Below are 17098 nucleotides of genomic sequence, written 5' to 3'. Positions count from 1 at the left end.
TTGTAGAGAAAGACAATATTTGTTACTTTTTTAGATAATAATGACTCAAAACATCCAAATAACTAGAATACATTTCTTACACGGTAAGAGAGAAATTACGATAAAAAATCTAAAGTGAAGCCAATCGCTTATAAAAAGAAACATGAACTTTTTTCTATCCATCCAAACCACAAGGAAAGAAGTAAAAACATGGAAAAGGACAAGTGAAAAAGCGGCGTGTTCTGCTCCACTTGTCTCTACCGCAGTCCACATACAAAACCGAACCACCACGTACCACTGTCGCGAATCGTGAAGCGGATCCGACGCCCCGGGCGCCTCCTCCCCCCACTCTCCTCGCCCCCCTTCCACAGTCCCTCCCATCCATTACGCCGAGGGCGAGAAAAAGCAGAAAGGGGAGAGAGAAAACTAAACCCGACTAGGCGCACCAAACCCAACCCGCAACGCACGCCGCCGCCCCCGCCATCTCCGGCGACCGCGGCGACCACCGCGGCGCCCAAACCCTAGGGCTGCCGCTAACCCCTCAGCGCCTGGACTCTGATGCGTCCCAGCCCATGGCCCCCCACCCCCGTCTCGCCCCCCAGGCCCGCCTCCTCTCGCTGGTGCTCGCTGTCGCCCTCGGCCTCGGGAGTGCCGCCCCCGGCCTGGGCCACGGGCCGGAGGCGTCAGATCGGGCCGAGCCGGACCCGTACTCGATCCTGACGTGGCACGACTACTCGCCCCCGTCGCCGCCGCCGCCGCCGCCGCCGCCGGCGGCGCCGGCGGCGACCTGCGCTGAGGACCTCCATGGGAAGGGGGACTTCAGCACGACCTGTGAGCTATCCGAAGAGGTCCAGCTGGACGGCGACGTCTACATCACCGGCAACGGCAGTCTGGTCCTCAACTCCGGTGCGGCCCTGACCTGCGAGAAGCCCGGGTGCGTCATATCAGCCAACCTCTCCGGCGAGGTGCGTCTCGGCCGCGGCGTGCGGGTCGTCGCCGGGTGGGTCTCCCTCGCGGCCGCCAACATCACAATCGCCGACACGGTCATTGTGAACACTAGCGGTCTAGCAGGCGATCCGCCTGACCGCACCAGCGGCGTCCCCACGGGGACGCACGGGGATGGAGGGGGTCACGGCGGCCGAGGTGCCAGCTGCTACGTCAAGGATGGGCAGTCGCAGGAGGACTCATGGGGAGGTGATGCCTACGCATGGTCAGACCTCGAGCACCCGTTTAGCTATGGAAGCAAAGGGGGCTCTACTAGTGTTGAGAAGGACTACGGCGGCGTCGGCGGCGGTATCTTGTGGCTGTTTGCGGATGACCTGCTAATGAATGGTACAGTGCTCGCAGATGGTGGTGATAGCAGTGATAAGGGCGGGGGTGGTTCTGGTGGGAGCATCTATATCAAGGCCGAGACTATGTGAGTGTTCGTGAAATGCTTTAATACCCATCGTGCTTCCTTTCTACCGATTGGGCTGACCAACTAGCAGTTAAGCTATTTAATTTAACTCATTAACTTGAAGATCGGCAAATGGTTTCCTAAATTGGAGACTGCGATGATGGATGGTAGGTCCTGTCGATTAGGAACTAGTTGGGATTTAGGAGTATAACAGTGTTCGTGTTGTGATTGCGTCATATAATGATGCATGAAATTTGTAACTACACTGAGCTTAGTTGGGCTTTCAGGGTCGGGGTCAGTGAATTAAAATATAAGAGACAAATGTTCCCTTTCGCTTATATTTCATTGATTATTGCATTCATTATTCATACAGTAGATTATACTTTAATGACTAAAAGAACATAAATATGTACTCAGAATTCTAGGAGCGTAGTCTGGTTCGAACTAGTGCTGAAAATTGTCATGTTGGGATGCGCTAATAAATGGAAACTTAGTTTGGTTTACCATGTAATTAATAATCACTGTCGTCACTATGTTACTCTGTCAAGTGGATTTGGGGATTATCTTTCGCTCGAAGATCACACTGGATAATGAGTGGTAGCGAAATGACGCATACAGTTAATAGTTTGTCGATTTAGCAAAGATTTTCTACTGATAATAAGTTTCAAGTAACACAAATATATACTCCCACCGTCCCAAAATACTTGTCGGAGAAATGGATAAAATTGGATGTATTTATAACTAAAATACGTCTAGATTCATTCATTTTCACGACAAGTATTTCCGGACGGAGGGAGTACTAAAATTGGTATTCTACTGCAATCATTGGTTGAGTGCTATACCAGTGTGACCAGTGAGGAATAATTCTTCTATCTATAGCTGCGCGCCTAGCTACTTTTATTACCAGAGCCATTTGAACTGAAAAATTTCCGGTGCCTTTCCTCTTATAGTTTGACTAATGCTATTTTGCTTTTGTTGCAAGTCCTTTGACTATGTATGCCAGTATTCTAGTGAGTACGTGCAGGTTTTCCCCCTCTGATCTTTTGTTGGCGACAGGCATGGTGCTGGCAAAATCAGTGCTTCTGGAGGCAACGGTTTGGCTGGGGGTGGTGGAGGACGGGTTTCTATTAATGTTTTCAGTAGGCATGATGACACCCAGATATTTGTTCATGGTAACTTTTTCAAATCTGAATATTTGATGCAGATTTATCTTTTGTTCACAAGTCATCATCCCTTATGGCTCTGACAAGTTGGTAGTACAAATTTGCTGACTGTATGCTATTACACCTTGTTGCTCTGGTGCACTCGCTGACACTCATATATAGTTGTGTACCCATATTTACCACATTTTTCTATGTTCTTGCATTCCTAAATTTAGCTTAGCAACTCTGCATTTGCAAGAGACATGATCACCTGAATGCTCTGCACTGTTTGTCTCAAATACAATAATATTCACTATTCAGCCATGGAAGCATGGTATGCTACTACACGTCTACTCCTTTTGTATGCTTGCTCTTAGGTTTTAACATGTTTATTAGATGAAGTGCTAGTGAAGTTCCCAGTTTTGAGTACTCTTGAGCAACTTCCTTATTGATTTAGGGATGAATGCAGTGTCTAGATAACCCTATTGATTTAATGTTTTATTTGCGTTTGCATTTAAAGTGTGTTAATTTGCCAGGTGGAATGAGTTCGGGCTGCCCAGATAATGCAGGAGCTGCTGGAACTCTTTATGATGCAGTACCTAAGAGTCTTGATGTTAACAACAATAACATGAGTACACAGACTGACACTCTTCTGTTGGACTTCCCAAATCAGCCACTATGGACAAATGTTAACATCAGGAATCATGCCAAAGTTGTTGTGCCCTTGCTCTGGAGTCGTGTTCAGGTACACAATGCTTTGCAGTATTATAGTGATTAATGCTCTACCGGTTATGGCGTCTTCAGTAATGCCACTTCCCTGGCATGGGTCTGTTTAATGCTCTAGCGCTCTGACCATGACAGTTTGGGTGAATCGTGCTTCAATTCGTCTTTAATTTATCTATGCTCTAAAAAAGCAGCAGGATATATATATATTTGATATTTTTATTTTTAATCATCTGTTGTATTATCTATTTATCACAAATGCTATGCCACTACATATGCTACTTTACAACCAAGGAAGCACTGTGATTTACATTTGGCATTCTCCTCTGCGTTAATATCGTGTGAACAAAGCACTCCAACATTTGTTGAGGTGTCTTGTGGGGTTTGTGCTCCCGCTTCCTTGCAAATATATTTCCTTTTCATGATTTCATGCTCCCATGCCCATTTGATATGCATGCTGAAGTAGTGTTGGAGCTGACTCACACAAGTTTTTTCTGGAAACTCTGATTTTTCAGTCAAAGTTAAGGAAATTACGGCAGAGAACTTCGGAAAGATGATTATCTCAAACTGCAAATCCAAACGAGACGGATCTTTCCCAAAATGGGTATTATTTTGTTAACGCCTGGTTTGGGGGTAACACACGGGTTAACTCCATTGTCGCCACTGTAGCAAGTGACGGCCAGTTTTGACATTAATGGGGATTTTTGGTCTTGTGTGAATCATTCAATGTTTTTAAGGTGGTAAGGCGAGGCGAGGCGCTGTAGCACTGCCTCACCTTTTAAGCTCTTAAACCGTAAGGCGAGGTGACGCCTTAGACACACACACACACATAATATATGGCAGCCAACTAGGAGATTTAATGACTAGCATTAACAAAATGTACCATGGGTTGCATAACATGATAACTGGCAGCAAAGCTGGATCGTAGGATGTAGGTCTTTGCCTAGGATCATTGGACATATCATAAGCATCAACAGCCGTAGCCGCAGCTTCCATCAGAGCAGGGGACACTTTGGCACTGTAGCAATACAAAGAGATGGGCAAAGGCCAAATGGGTCAGAGAAGATGGGAACAGTATAGGCAGGGGAAGAGGAGGAGAAAGCAGAGGAGTGAAGAGATGCATGGGTAAGGAGAGCAGCAAGGTGGTGTGGCTATGGCCTTGTGGTGGAGCCGTGGAGAATCATATGCGGAGAAGGAGCAGCAGATGAGGAGAAGTAGAGGCGGAGGAGAAAAGAAGAAGTGGAGCCTTTACCAGAGTGGCTGCGGTTAAGCACGCTCTTGAAGACGACTTGGTGACCCCGTGACCTCATTGGGCTGTGCCAGAGGAGGAGACTTGAGAGGATGAGGCCGCCCGCGCAGATCTGAGCCATGGAAGGTGGTGCTCAAGTTGCAGTTGCCAACCGCCGCCTACGTATCCAGAGAGGAGAAACCAAGAGAGCTCTGCTCTTAATCGTTTAGTATGGTTTGCTTCTCTTTCTCCTCCTTACACCAATTTCCCGCTCGAGGGCTCTGATTCCCGCTCGTTGCTGCTTTGGCTATGATGTCCATCTTGGCCCAGGCGACGCCCTACGTGCCTCAAAGTCCACGCCTTAAGCTGCTGTCTAAGGAGGGCGTGGCGCCTCACGGTTGGAGTGCGCCTTGAAAACACTGGAATCATTAGCACTGAACTTGTGGTTTTGCGACAGAAAACCTAAAAGTTGTGGTAAATTGACACGAGCTCTCCTGAAGCGTTGTGATTTTGTGAAATTCACTCATATATATGATGCAAGTTGCAGTTCCCTTATAATAAGGCAATAACTCCATGTTTCTTCAAAGTATTTGAAAATAGTATGGTACCAATTATTTTTATTTTTCAGGTTCAAGGGCAACTTAGCCTAAAATCTGGTGCTGTTCTGACGTTTGGATTGACCGGTTATCCATACTCGGAGTTTGAACTGATGGCTGAGGAGCTTCTTATGAGTGACTCAACAATCAAGGTGATTTAGCTGTTCTTGTTATTTGCTGTCTTTCTGGTGCATCAGTTTTACATATGTCACACTATTTTGAACTTTTGTAGGTGTTCGGTGCTTTGAGAATGTCTGTTAAGATGCTCCTTATGTGGAACTCCAGAATGCTTATTAATGGTGGTGGAGATTCCGTAGTTGCGACGTCCTTACTGGATGCTAGCAATTTGATAGTCCTGAAGGTCCATTATCGGCCCACTGTCATTGACTCTTTTTTCCCTTTTGCTGCTTTTATTTACGCACATCGATTTCTTGTATATTTGTCAGGAATCATCTGTGATACATTCTACCGCTAATCTTGGAGTTCGCGGTCAAGGTCTGCTGAACTTATCTGGAGATGGAGACATAATCGAGGCACCACGTCTTATTTTGTCACTGTTCTACAGCATACGGGTATGATAGATATCCTTCAGCATAACATGTTCTGTTTCTTTATCCAAATATTTGTTTGTATCTACATGTTATTTTGCATATTCATTTTTACTTTTTAGCCCATCACTGCATATTCTATTTATAAGCAACAACCTTGTTTCCTGTTTTCTATATATTTTACTCGTGTCAAATATCCTTGTCATACTTATTCAGCTGCAGATGAAAACTTTTCCTCAATGCAGTTTACATTTTTGTTTATTGTATATAGCCTTTCTTTTGTCTGCCCACTTTAATCAACCCAATATGCTGTATTTAAATAGGTGTTATTTATAGAGATGTCCTGATTAAGATGGCTCATATTTTCAACTTTGGTGTGATAGTTAATTCTATTTCCTTGATGAGTCCTCTCTGCTGTCTATTTTCTCCTGTACTTATGATTTTGAGTTATTACTAGTAACTATACTGATTTGATGTTGCGTAAGTTGCTTCATGAGGTAACCAGCCTTTCTGTAACTACTGAAAGAAGTACCTATAATGTTATATATTTTGTAGGTTGGACCTGGCTCCATTTTACGGGGTCCACTTGTAAATGGAAGTAACGGCGATGTGTAAATACTTCAACCTTCAACTATTGCATTGACATATTTCCAGTGCTGGAAAGTTTTTTGCTCGTTAATGAGCTGTAAATTTTGTACATCTATTAGGTCCCCAAAGCTGAACTGTGAAGATGAGAGTTGCCCTGTAGAAATAATTCATCCACCAGAAGATTGCAATCTGAATTCTTCACTGTCATTTACTCTCCAGGTACACTGGTTCTTTATCTTTCCGGTGTGATGTATATTAGGCTACTTTATTGGTAACATAAGCATTACTACCCCTCTTCCCTTTAGGTATGCCGCGTAGAAGACATTGATGTCTGGGGTCTCATACAAGGAACTGTAATTCATTTCAATAGGGCAAGAAGTGTTACTGTTCACACATCTGGGACTATCAGCACAACAGGATTGGGTAATGTGCTATCTTCCTTTTGTCTGCCAGAATATGCAGTTGACTTTTGGCCCTCACTTTTAGGGGCACCTTGATTTATCCTGTGGATCCTGTGAGTAGACCAGCCCGTATTGATCAGCTATACGATTAAAATATACTGTAGAAAATTCTAGAGCTGCTTGCTTATTAAGTCTTTCAGAACACTCTAATATTACGACTATGTAACTTCCAACACATGCTAACATTAATTTTTAAGATTCAGCCAGTTTGTCAAAATTTAGTGGTCTATTTTGTTGTTTTCAGTAGCAAATATATGTTATATTGTATTCCAACCATATGAGCACAAAATAAGCAGTCTAATGCTGATAATACCCGATGCCGATTTTGGCGCTTTGGTACGGAAACCTCTATCTATACTGCAGAGAATTGCATTTAGATGGTTCAACTTCTTTATAGGGAAAATCAGGTATTGATTTTGATTGAATATATGGTAAATACAGCCAATACATGTGAGGTGGGCCATGGATAGGCAATGCCGGTACATCCTCAATAACTAAGAACACTACATGTGGAACCCACTAACAAAAATAAATGTAACATTAATTAGTTACCCTCCCATTCATTTGAAGTTGCAATTTTTAATTCATGATTATCTAAGATTACTCATTTAAAGTAAATAAGCTTCATGTGGAAGTACACTAAATTTCATTATGAGTACACAGCCCCTCTTTGTACCTCATGCACATTGAACGCTGTAGAATGGAGTATTTCTCTCTGCTTTCAGGAATGTTTGCCTTGTGTAAATATTAGACGCATGCTTTTTCTGTTGGCTGCAATGGGAATAATAGACGCACAGCTCTTGTTTGCTTCGTCATCCATTTTTATTGTCTTCTTTTATATCTCATATATTTCAATGAACCTCTCTATTCTGTCCTTAGGAAGCAGTCTTTGAATAATGCGTTCATACCTTCACCATTTTTAAGGGATGTTCAGAGTTGTACTAATTACCGTGGAATTAAGCTGATGAGCCATACAATGAAGCTATGGGAGAGAGTCATTGAGCACCGCTTAAGAAGAATGACAAGCGTGACCAAAAATCAGTTTGGTTTCATGCCTGGGAGGTCGACCATGGAAGCCATTTTCTTGGTACGACAACTTATGGAGAGATATAGGGAGCATAAGAAGGACTTGCATATGGTGTTCATTGACTTGGAGAAGGCCTATGATAAGATACCGCGGAATGTCATGTGGTGGGCCTTGGAGAAACACAAAGTCCCAGCAAAGTACATTACCCTCATCAAGGACATGTACAATAATGTTGTGACAAGTGTTCGAACAAGTGATGTCGACACCGATGACTTCCCGATTAAGATAGGACTGCATCAGGGGTCAGCTTTGAGCCCTTATCTTTTTGCATTGGTGATGGATGAGGTCACAAGGGGTATACAAGGAGATATCCCATGGTGTATGCTCTTTGCGGATGATGTGGTGCTAGTTGACGGACGGGGGTAAATAGGAAGTTAGAGTTATGGAGACAAACCTTGGAATCGAAAGGGTTTAGGCTTAGTAGAACTAAAACCGAGTACATGATGTGCGGTTTCAGTACTACTAGCTGTGAGGAGGAGGAGGTTAGCCTTGATGGCCAGGTGGTACCTCGGAAGGACACCTTTCGGTATTTGGGGTCAATGTTGCAGGAGGATGGGGGTATTGATGAAGATGTGAACCATCGAATCAAAGCCGGATGGATGAAGTGGCGCCAAGCTTCTGGCATTCTCTGTGACAAGAGAGTGCCACAAAAGCTAAAAGGCAAGTTCTACAGGACGGCGGTTCGACCCGCAATGTTGTATGGCGCGGAGTGTTGGCCAACTAAAAGGCGACATGTTCAACAGTTAGATGTGGCGGAGATGCGTATGTTGAGATGGATGTGTGGCCACACGAGGAAGGATCGAGTCCGGAATGATGATATACGAGATAGAGTTGGGGTAGCACCAATTGAGGAGAAGCTTGTCCAACATCGTTTGAGATGGTTTGGGCATATTCAGCGCAGGCCTCCAGAAGCTCCAGTGCATAGCGGACGGCTAAAGCGTGCGGAGAATGTCAAGAGAGGGCGGGGTCGACCGATTTTGACATGGGAGGAGTCCGTTAAGAGAGACCTGAAGGATTGGAGTATCGACAAAGAGCTAGCTATGGACAGGGGTGCGTGGAAGCTTGCTATCCATGTGCCAGAGCCATGAGTTGGTTGCGAGATCTTATGGGTTTCACCTCTAGCCTACCCCAACTTGTTTGGACTAAAGGCTTTGTTGTTGTTGTTGTTGTTGATAAATAGATGGAAATCCTGAAATGAATGGACACCCAGATTTCCCTTATTTGCCACATGAATTGCTTATCATTTCTCTGTTGGTCTCAGCTTGATAAGCTGGTGTAAACCCCTTTGCGGGGCATGAGGAGAACCGTGTATTTTGTCCATGCTATTTTACTTCATGGTGCTTTATATTAGCATATGTTTCAAACTATTTCGTCTCAGTTTCTTCATTTCCATTTCTTATGACTTCAGGCTGCAAAAGTGGAATAGGACGAGGAAGATTATTAAGTAGCGGCCTAAGCGGTGGTGGTGGACACGGTGGTAAAGGGGGGAACAGTTTTGTTAATGGAAGCCGTGCTGAGGGTGGACCTACATATGGTAATGCCGATTTGCCTTGTGAACTTGGCAGTGGAAGTGGCAATGACTCAACAGGGCTTTCCACAGCTGGTGGTGGTATAATAGGTAACACATATATCCATGGTTGACCATATTTAGTTTAATAGGTCTCAAAAACTTGTGTCTTATGGTTGTTGTGACTGTATTCCAGTGTTAGGCTCATGGGAGTATTCTCTACCAAGTCTCACGCTCTACGGTACAATAGAATCAAATGGTGGTAGTTTGACTGATGCTGTAACTAATTCCTCCATTGGACCTGGTGGTGGTTCTGGGGGCACTGTTCTTCTATTTGTGCGCACTTTGTCCCTAGCAGAGAGTTCCGTCCTTTCGAGTGTTGGTGGCTTTGGTAGAGCTGGCAGCGGTGGGGGTGGAGGGGGAAGGATTCACTTTCACTGGTCTAACATTCCTACTGGAGATGAGTATGTTCCTGTTGCAGCTATTAAAGGATCAATACTTGCAAGGTCTGATTTGATCTTTTCTCTAATATTACTTCTAATGTTCTGTTTTCCTGGATGGATGTGCAAAACTATATACAGGCTACTCTGGATTTGCAGTATGTTTGGCAATTGAGGACATACCATCTGGTGTTGATGGTATTAGGGAATTTATTATTTTTGGTTGTTCAAATCTAATCTTGCAATACTTGAAATCTATATTTGGCTACTCTTCATGTCTAGTTTAATTTTGTTATGGTGATGTTATTGTGATGACGAGGCCAAGAAATAGCCGAATTACAGTTCAAGTTTGTAGGTTGTGTGCTATTTCCCCCCCTTCTCGTACCTTTTAACATTTGGAGTTTAACTCCCTGCATCATGTGCGTTCGAACTGTATGTGGTATAGATGGCTCTTGTATCATAGGCTTTTATTTTGTCTATGTATCATTGTATATGTAGTACAGATGAATTTGCAGAAAATAAACTATTGAAATTAGGTTCAGACTCGTGTATGCGTTCGAGTGTGCTTCACTGTGAACTTTGTGACACTTGTGGATCCTCTGTGCTTGTGTTATAGTGGGGCCACTCACCTGGGAGCGCGGGCGTGATGGCGTTTGTATGTTTATGCATCCTTTGCCACCACAAAAAGGAAAGTATGCTTGTTGGTTTGAAGGCACCGTAAGATATCAGAAACATCATTACTTAAAAATTAAAATAAGATAATATGTGATTCCATCAATTTCGGGACATTTCAATTATGATCAAATTTGGATGTATTTAAAGGAAATCCATGTCTTGCAGTATTTTGATTTATCCAAGGTGGATGTGTAATTGAGTTGTGTTTATTTTATGCATGCTATGATCAAATTCTATAATTTGGGTCTGAGTTGTGTGAACTTGTGATGTGCATGATGCAATGCTTGAGTTTTGTACATTTTCCTTCCATCAACAGCAGTTGTTATATATATTGTTACGTTGCTGATTGTATATTCTTGTGCAGCGGAGGAATCAGCAAAGGGCCAGGATTCCCTGGTGAGAATGGAACAGTTACAGGAAGAGCTTGTCCAAAAGGTCTTTATGGTACATTTTGCAAGGTATTTGCCATAAACGTGTACCCCCTGTGTCTTGTATTATTTGCATTAACTTGTTACTACATCTGTCCCAAAATATAAGACGTTGTTGCAGGTCAAATTTGAACTGCAAAAACGTCTTATATTTTGGGACGGAGGTTGTAGTTCACTATCATGATAGTGCTTAAATCAGTCCATGTGTCCATCACCACATTTATCAAAAGTAGTAAAACACTGAGCAATCCATTTCTAATTGTGTATTGGTGGCTATATGCATATGTGAACTGTAATTATGTTGTTAATGTGGAGGTGTTCCTTTGGAAAATGCAGGAATGCCCTTTGGGAACATACAAGAATGTTACTGGATCTTCAAAATCTCTCTGCTTTCCGTGCCCTTCAGGCGAACTTCCTCGCCGTGCCGTGTACACAAGTGTCCGAGGTAATTCTTTCTATATTAATTATGGTGTGATATATAGTACTCCCTCCGTCTGGAAACTGTCGCTGAAATAGTGTATCTAGAAAACGCGCCTACATACACTCATTTCACTGACGGTTAATTCCAGACGGAGGTTGTATAAGTGCAACCTAAGTAATCAGTTTTACTTCTTTCGAAATATCCCTGCAACTAGGCATTAGATTCGAATCTAGAATCTTTTTTCTTGCTACTAGTTATTTCTCCTATGTTTCCTTTGTGTTATATTGATTGCTTCGAACAAAAAACTCACTTTCAGGTTCTGTAAGTATGAGGCACTTAATTTTTTTCTTGAATATTCTAACTGGAGCTTATGTTTGATAGGAGGGGCTGCTGAAACTCCATGCCCGTACATATGTGTGTCAGACAGATATCGCATGCCTCACTGTTATACTGCTCTTGAAGAGTTAATATACACTTTTGGGGGACCTTGGTTATTTGGTCTACTTCTTTCAGGCCTTCTTATTTTGTTAGCTCTTGTTTTAAGTGTTGCTCGGATGAAATTTGCTGGCACTGATGAGTTACCCGGGCCAGCACCAACTCAACAAGGGTCGCAGATTGATCACTCCTTCCCTTTCCTAGAATCACTAAATGAGGTACTGTATAGATTCTGCCGTTCCAGCTCATATTTGGTTTAAATACCATATGAAGGCTGTTTTTGTTGTTGTTGAGAAAACGAACATGCCGAATTAAAATTGAAGTTTTGCTATTGTTGCAGGTCTTGGAAACTAATAGAGCTGAAGAATCACATGGTCATGTACACAGGATGTATTTCATGGGCCCAAACACCTTCAGTGAACCTTGGCATCTCCCACACACCCCAGCAGAACAGATTACAGAGATTGTGTATGCATGCTTGTCTTCAAACCTAGCCGCTTTGATTTAGTCTTTCTGATCATTTTGTTCAGCAGTCCCCAGTGCTTTGGTGGTTCACTGCTATGATTCAAATATACCTTGGCTGTTGGATATTCTATTGAAATGATACAATTCATGCTTATTTGTGCTGTCTCTGAATTTTCAGGTATGAGGATGCATTTAATCGGTTTGTCGATGAGATAAACACACTTGCAGCTTATCAGTGGTGGGAAGGATCAATTTACAGTATCCTTTGTATACTTGCATACCCTTTGGCTTGGTCATGGCAACAGTGGCGTAGAAGAAAAAAATTACAAAGACTTCGTGAATTTGTTCGCTCTGAGTATGATCATTCATGCTTACGGTCTTGCCGTTCCCGTGCGCTTTATGAAGGTCTCAAGGTCCGTTACTCTGCATTTCACTTCGTATCTAAAAACAGCAATCACTAGATGTTGTGGAATGATCGTATAAACTTGTCTTTGATATTTTCTTTTGCTAGTCTTACTAATTGTACCCATCATTGTGTTTTCCTGTCAGAAAATTGAGATGACTTCCAGTTGCACTTTGAAACTAACTGTTCATCTTGTAACTGATGAAATATCCTCTGAGGGTGGGCAGATAAAAATTGTACTTTTAAAGTTTTTATGATGGATAGATAGGCAAGTAGTAAATGTTGTTAGCTTGATTGTTGATGTTTAAAATAATATAAATACGGACCATCATGCATAAATTTAGGAATATCAACAGGGAGTAAATTCAAGTTTCAGATAAACCATTTGAGAGAATATTTTGGACAGGTGTGAAGTAAGACAACTTTAGCGTTCTTCATTTACTCTTTTTAGACTGAAACAATATCTTTTGAGTCACGATTGAAACTAAGATATGCCTGTTAATCTAATCTGCAGGTGACTGCAACCCCAGATCTAATGTTGGGATATTTAGATTTCTTCCTTGGTGGAGATGAGAAAAGGCCTGATCTTCCTCCTAGACTTCGTCAAAGGTTTCCGATGTCCTTGATTTTTGGTGGTGATGGAAGTTACATGGCTCCATTTTCACTTCATAGTGACAGTGTGCTGACCAGTCTTATGAGCCAGGTATGAGTTTAAGATCTTCCAAGCTGCGTTGTTCATGCTGCAGAGTTTTTCTTAGAGCCTGATGTTATTTCCAATTCACAGGCTGTGCAACCTTGGATATGGCACCGTCTTGTAGCTGGATTGAATGCTCAGTTGCGTTTGGTTCGACGTGGAAATCTCAAAGCAACATTTCTTCCTGTCCTTAATTGGCTTGAAACTCATGCGGATCCTGCTTTGGGCGTGAATGGTGTCCGTGTCGATCTTGCGTGGTTCCAAGCTACAGCATTAGGGTATTGCCAACTGGGTCTTGTTGTTTACACTGTCGAGGGAGAACCAGTGACTGCTGAACTTGATGGCAGCCCAAGAATTAAAATAGAGCAGCATTCGCCGTGAGTTATTATTTATCTGCTGGTCCTCAGCATTTGTCATTTTTCTTGCTAAGCTATATTTATTTATAATGTTCTATTGCATCATGCAGAGTGCAGGACATGCTTGCTGATGCTCAACTAAGCCGCTCAAGGATTAAGGATGCTCTTATGCGGAAAAGGATTACTGGTGGCATTCTAGATAGTACTACCTTACGGACACTTAAAGACAGGAGAGATTTTCTGTACCCGTTTTCTCTTATCTTGCACAACTCTAAACCAGTTGGGCATCAGGTTTGTCTATGCTACCATTTCAGCTTAATAGAATGATTATGACTGAATTATGTAATTTTGCACTTATCATTCATTCGTTTTTAATTGCAGGATCTTGTTGGCTTAGTAATCTCAATATTGCTCCTGGCGGATTTCAGCTTAGTGTTGCTTACTTTTCTCCAGCTATACTCATACTCAATGGCCGACGTTCTCTTAGTTCTGTTTGTTCTTCCTCTTGCGATACTGTCGCCTTTCCCTGCTGGAATAAATGCTCTTTTTAGTCATGGACCACGGCGATCAGCAGGCCTTGCTCGTGTATATGCATTGTGGAACATTACTTCACTGGTTAATGTTGTAAGTACTCGGAATGTTTTAGGACTCTATTTGTATTGGTCACTGATATCTGCAATAGTATGATTTTGCTTGGCTATACCAAAGTTTACTTCTGTTATATTTCCATAACTTGCTTGACATGCATGTTCAGGTTGTGGCTTTGATATGCGGATTCGTACACTATAAGTCATCAACCAAGAGACATCCAAGCACACAGCCATGGAACCTTGGAACGTAAGAATAATTTTCTCTGCTAAGCACAAACTTATATGCATGTTTGTAAACTCAATTATATTAGGTGAGCGACCTCATCTTTTGCTTGCATGTTCTTTATCCTGTCATTTATTGCACATTTTGAAATCCTATGCAGGGATGAAAGCGGCTGGTGGCTGTTTCCGACTGGACTCATGTTGTTGAAATGCATCCAAGCAAGGCTTGTTGATTGGCATGTGGGTAATCTAGAGATCCAAGACCAAGCGGTATACAGCAAGGACCCGAACATATTCTGGCAGTCGTGACATCCGGTTTTAACAGAGGTGCTTTTGATAGCTTTTTACAACTCGATTTTTTGGGAGTTGATAAAAGAAAAGGAGTGGGGGCAGCTCGGCCTTTCTTTATTGACCAGGCCAAAGAAGCAACTACAGTGCTATATATGCATACTTCCTCGCCCCTTGTTTAATCATATGCAGGCACACAACCTGTGTTCTGTTTGTATATATAAAGGTGTTCTCGATCCATTCTTTGTAGGATTTAGACACCATAGAGTTAAAAACAAATACCCAAGCTAACTGAAGAGAGGGGGGGATGTCATTTTGTTGTTTGTGCTTGTTGTTGCTGTTGTGTTACTGTTATGACCTTGCCCCTTGTGTTGAGCTGGGCATGGCATCAGTGTGTAACTTGAGTTGTATCTTGACTGTATAAAACAAGAACTAACACGCCTCATGGTTTTCATTAACAAATAGTAGCAAGGTTCATATCATCAAGTTGTATGTTCTATCTCTTTTAAATGAGCTGATTTCTGTTGTGGACCTTGACAGGTGGATTGAAGTTGTGAATTCTGAATAATCATTTTGAATGCACGGTACAACGATTCTCATGGTTCATGTTCTTGCAAATTGGCTGCTCATGTAGCTTACCAGAACATGATAGGTGATTTCCTGTAAACAAAAGGACCTGATGCGTGATCGCATGTAGTGTGACATCTCGTGTGTAGAACATTGTTTGGTTCACTGAAGCTATTGTGGACCTATGTAGTTGGTCATAGTTTGAGGAAAGAATGTGATCCTCCTCACGAGCCGACTCTCCCTCCTGACAGTAAAACTAGCACAATTCGGGCTAGACCTCTGGAAAACTACCATTTTTTCAAATTTTTTAGTAAATAGCATTTAGGAAATTTTAGAAAATGGTGATTTGTCAGGCACTTGGACATAACAAGTCCATGATCCTAGCCCTAAACCGTTCGTCGAGTAGGATGTTGGTGGGACCTGATGTCCCGGTGGAAGATGCGCGGTGCCGTCGTGTGGAGGTACTTGAGCCCCCTCGCCGCGCATAGTGCCATGCCGACGGGCATTTCCCGGTCCATGTCGTGTTGAGGTCGTCCAGGCACTCCCATGCTCTAGCTGCCACCCCTGTCGCTTCGGGCAGTACCCCACCAGTGACACCACATGGTTATGGTTCAGTCACGACATCAGCTCGATCTGTTCGTTCATGGAGGAAGAAGATGAAGATGCCAATCAATGGTCATGGATGTGTTCTCACACGAACTTGTCACCGTGTACCCTCGATGCCGGGGGTGATGCACCGCAACTCACGTCGAAGGAGACCCGGCCGGAAGCGTGGTACGCAAGCAATCCGGCGGGAGCTTTTGTGGACCCAAAACCCCACACGCGCGGGAGGAACCCTGTCAGGGCGCGTGGCGACTATGGGCTGCCCTAGGCCGGTCTGATCGCCACTAGAGCCTCGAGGTTCGCCGCCCTGCAGCAAGAAGAACGAACGAAGAATGAGGAAGAAAAACAATGAAATAGTTAAAGGTAAAAAGTGGTAGATGAGTTAGTCGATTGTGTATTGTTCAATTGGCTGTCACCTATTGTCTATAAAACAGGTGTGTGGACTTCCTGTACAAAAAAAGGACTCCAAAATCCTGTCCAAATCCTTCCAAAATTAACCGAACTCGGATTTAGGTATTCCCGAGACAACAATTTGGTTTTTGGATTCTACAGGCCAAATACGACCTCAGATGGAGATGCGCCTAAATGCAAATTTAACCGTTTCGACGAGACGAACAACTTTCATGTTGAACGTTTATTTTGATTCAAGGTCATCTTGAAGGTGTTTTGGCCTATTTTCCAACATCTGCAGTAGAGAAAGTATGGAATATTGGTCGCATAATTACTCAAACATCCGGGTACCTAGCCAGATGATTTGGACGAAATTCTTCTCTGACTAACCATCTGGGCCTTCGTACGACCGTCCTGAAACTCTTCTACCACTACAAGAACTATTTTGGCCATCGAGGATGCATATGGGCTCGGATGAAGATGATCCAAATATAAAAATCAATCGCCCCGACGAGATGAAGACATTCCATGTAGAACACCTTTTCATCTGAGGTCTTCTTGGATGCGTAATCGTCCAAACAATACCCCGAATATCATATCTCAGTATTTCAAGCACAACTTCAACCCCTGAGATGTGATCGGATGACGATGACCCAAACATCAAAGTTGCTCACTTTGACGATACATAACCTTTTCATGTTGAGGACTTTTTTATATGAGGCCATCTTAATTAAATTTTTGGCCATGCCAATATCTGGTGTCAACACATGCTCCCTTGTTTTTCGGTGAAGTTTGCGTGTCAAAAAATAACTTGCATAGAGCTTGATCTAAGGACGATGTCAACACTCCATCGGCCATTTCTTATG

At 43.0% G+C, this 17098-nt stretch overlaps 1 protein-coding gene across 1 annotated transcript; it reads left to right on the top strand.

Moving 5' to 3' along the window:
- Positions 1 to 325: 325 nt before the first annotated feature.
- Positions 326 to 15175, top strand: LOC119275097. Its single transcript, XM_037555881.1, has 22 exons — positions 326 to 1396; positions 2432 to 2547; positions 3054 to 3262; positions 5097 to 5216; positions 5297 to 5425; positions 5511 to 5636; positions 6168 to 6223; positions 6320 to 6419; positions 6506 to 6623; positions 9157 to 9366; positions 9452 to 9761; positions 10735 to 10828; positions 11135 to 11243; positions 11601 to 11872; positions 11995 to 12122; positions 12298 to 12532; positions 13037 to 13225; positions 13307 to 13593; positions 13683 to 13863; positions 13954 to 14196; positions 14327 to 14409; positions 14546 to 15175. The coding sequence occupies exons 1-22, from the start codon at positions 552 to 554 to the stop codon at positions 14691 to 14693; spliced, it is 4308 nt and encodes a 1435-aa protein (XP_037411778.1). The 5' UTR covers positions 326 to 551; the 3' UTR covers positions 14694 to 15175.
- The last annotated feature ends 1923 nt before the right edge of the window (positions 15176 to 17098 follow it).

Source organism: Triticum dicoccoides, chromosome 3B, assembly GCF_002162155.2.
Source record: "Triticum dicoccoides isolate Atlit2015 ecotype Zavitan chromosome 3B, WEW_v2.0, whole genome shotgun sequence".
NCBI classification, from domain to species: Eukaryota; Viridiplantae; Streptophyta; class Magnoliopsida; order Poales; family Poaceae; genus Triticum; species Triticum dicoccoides.
The sequence above is the reverse complement of the archived record's forward strand: the minus strand, read 5'-3'. Positions and strand labels throughout refer to the sequence as shown.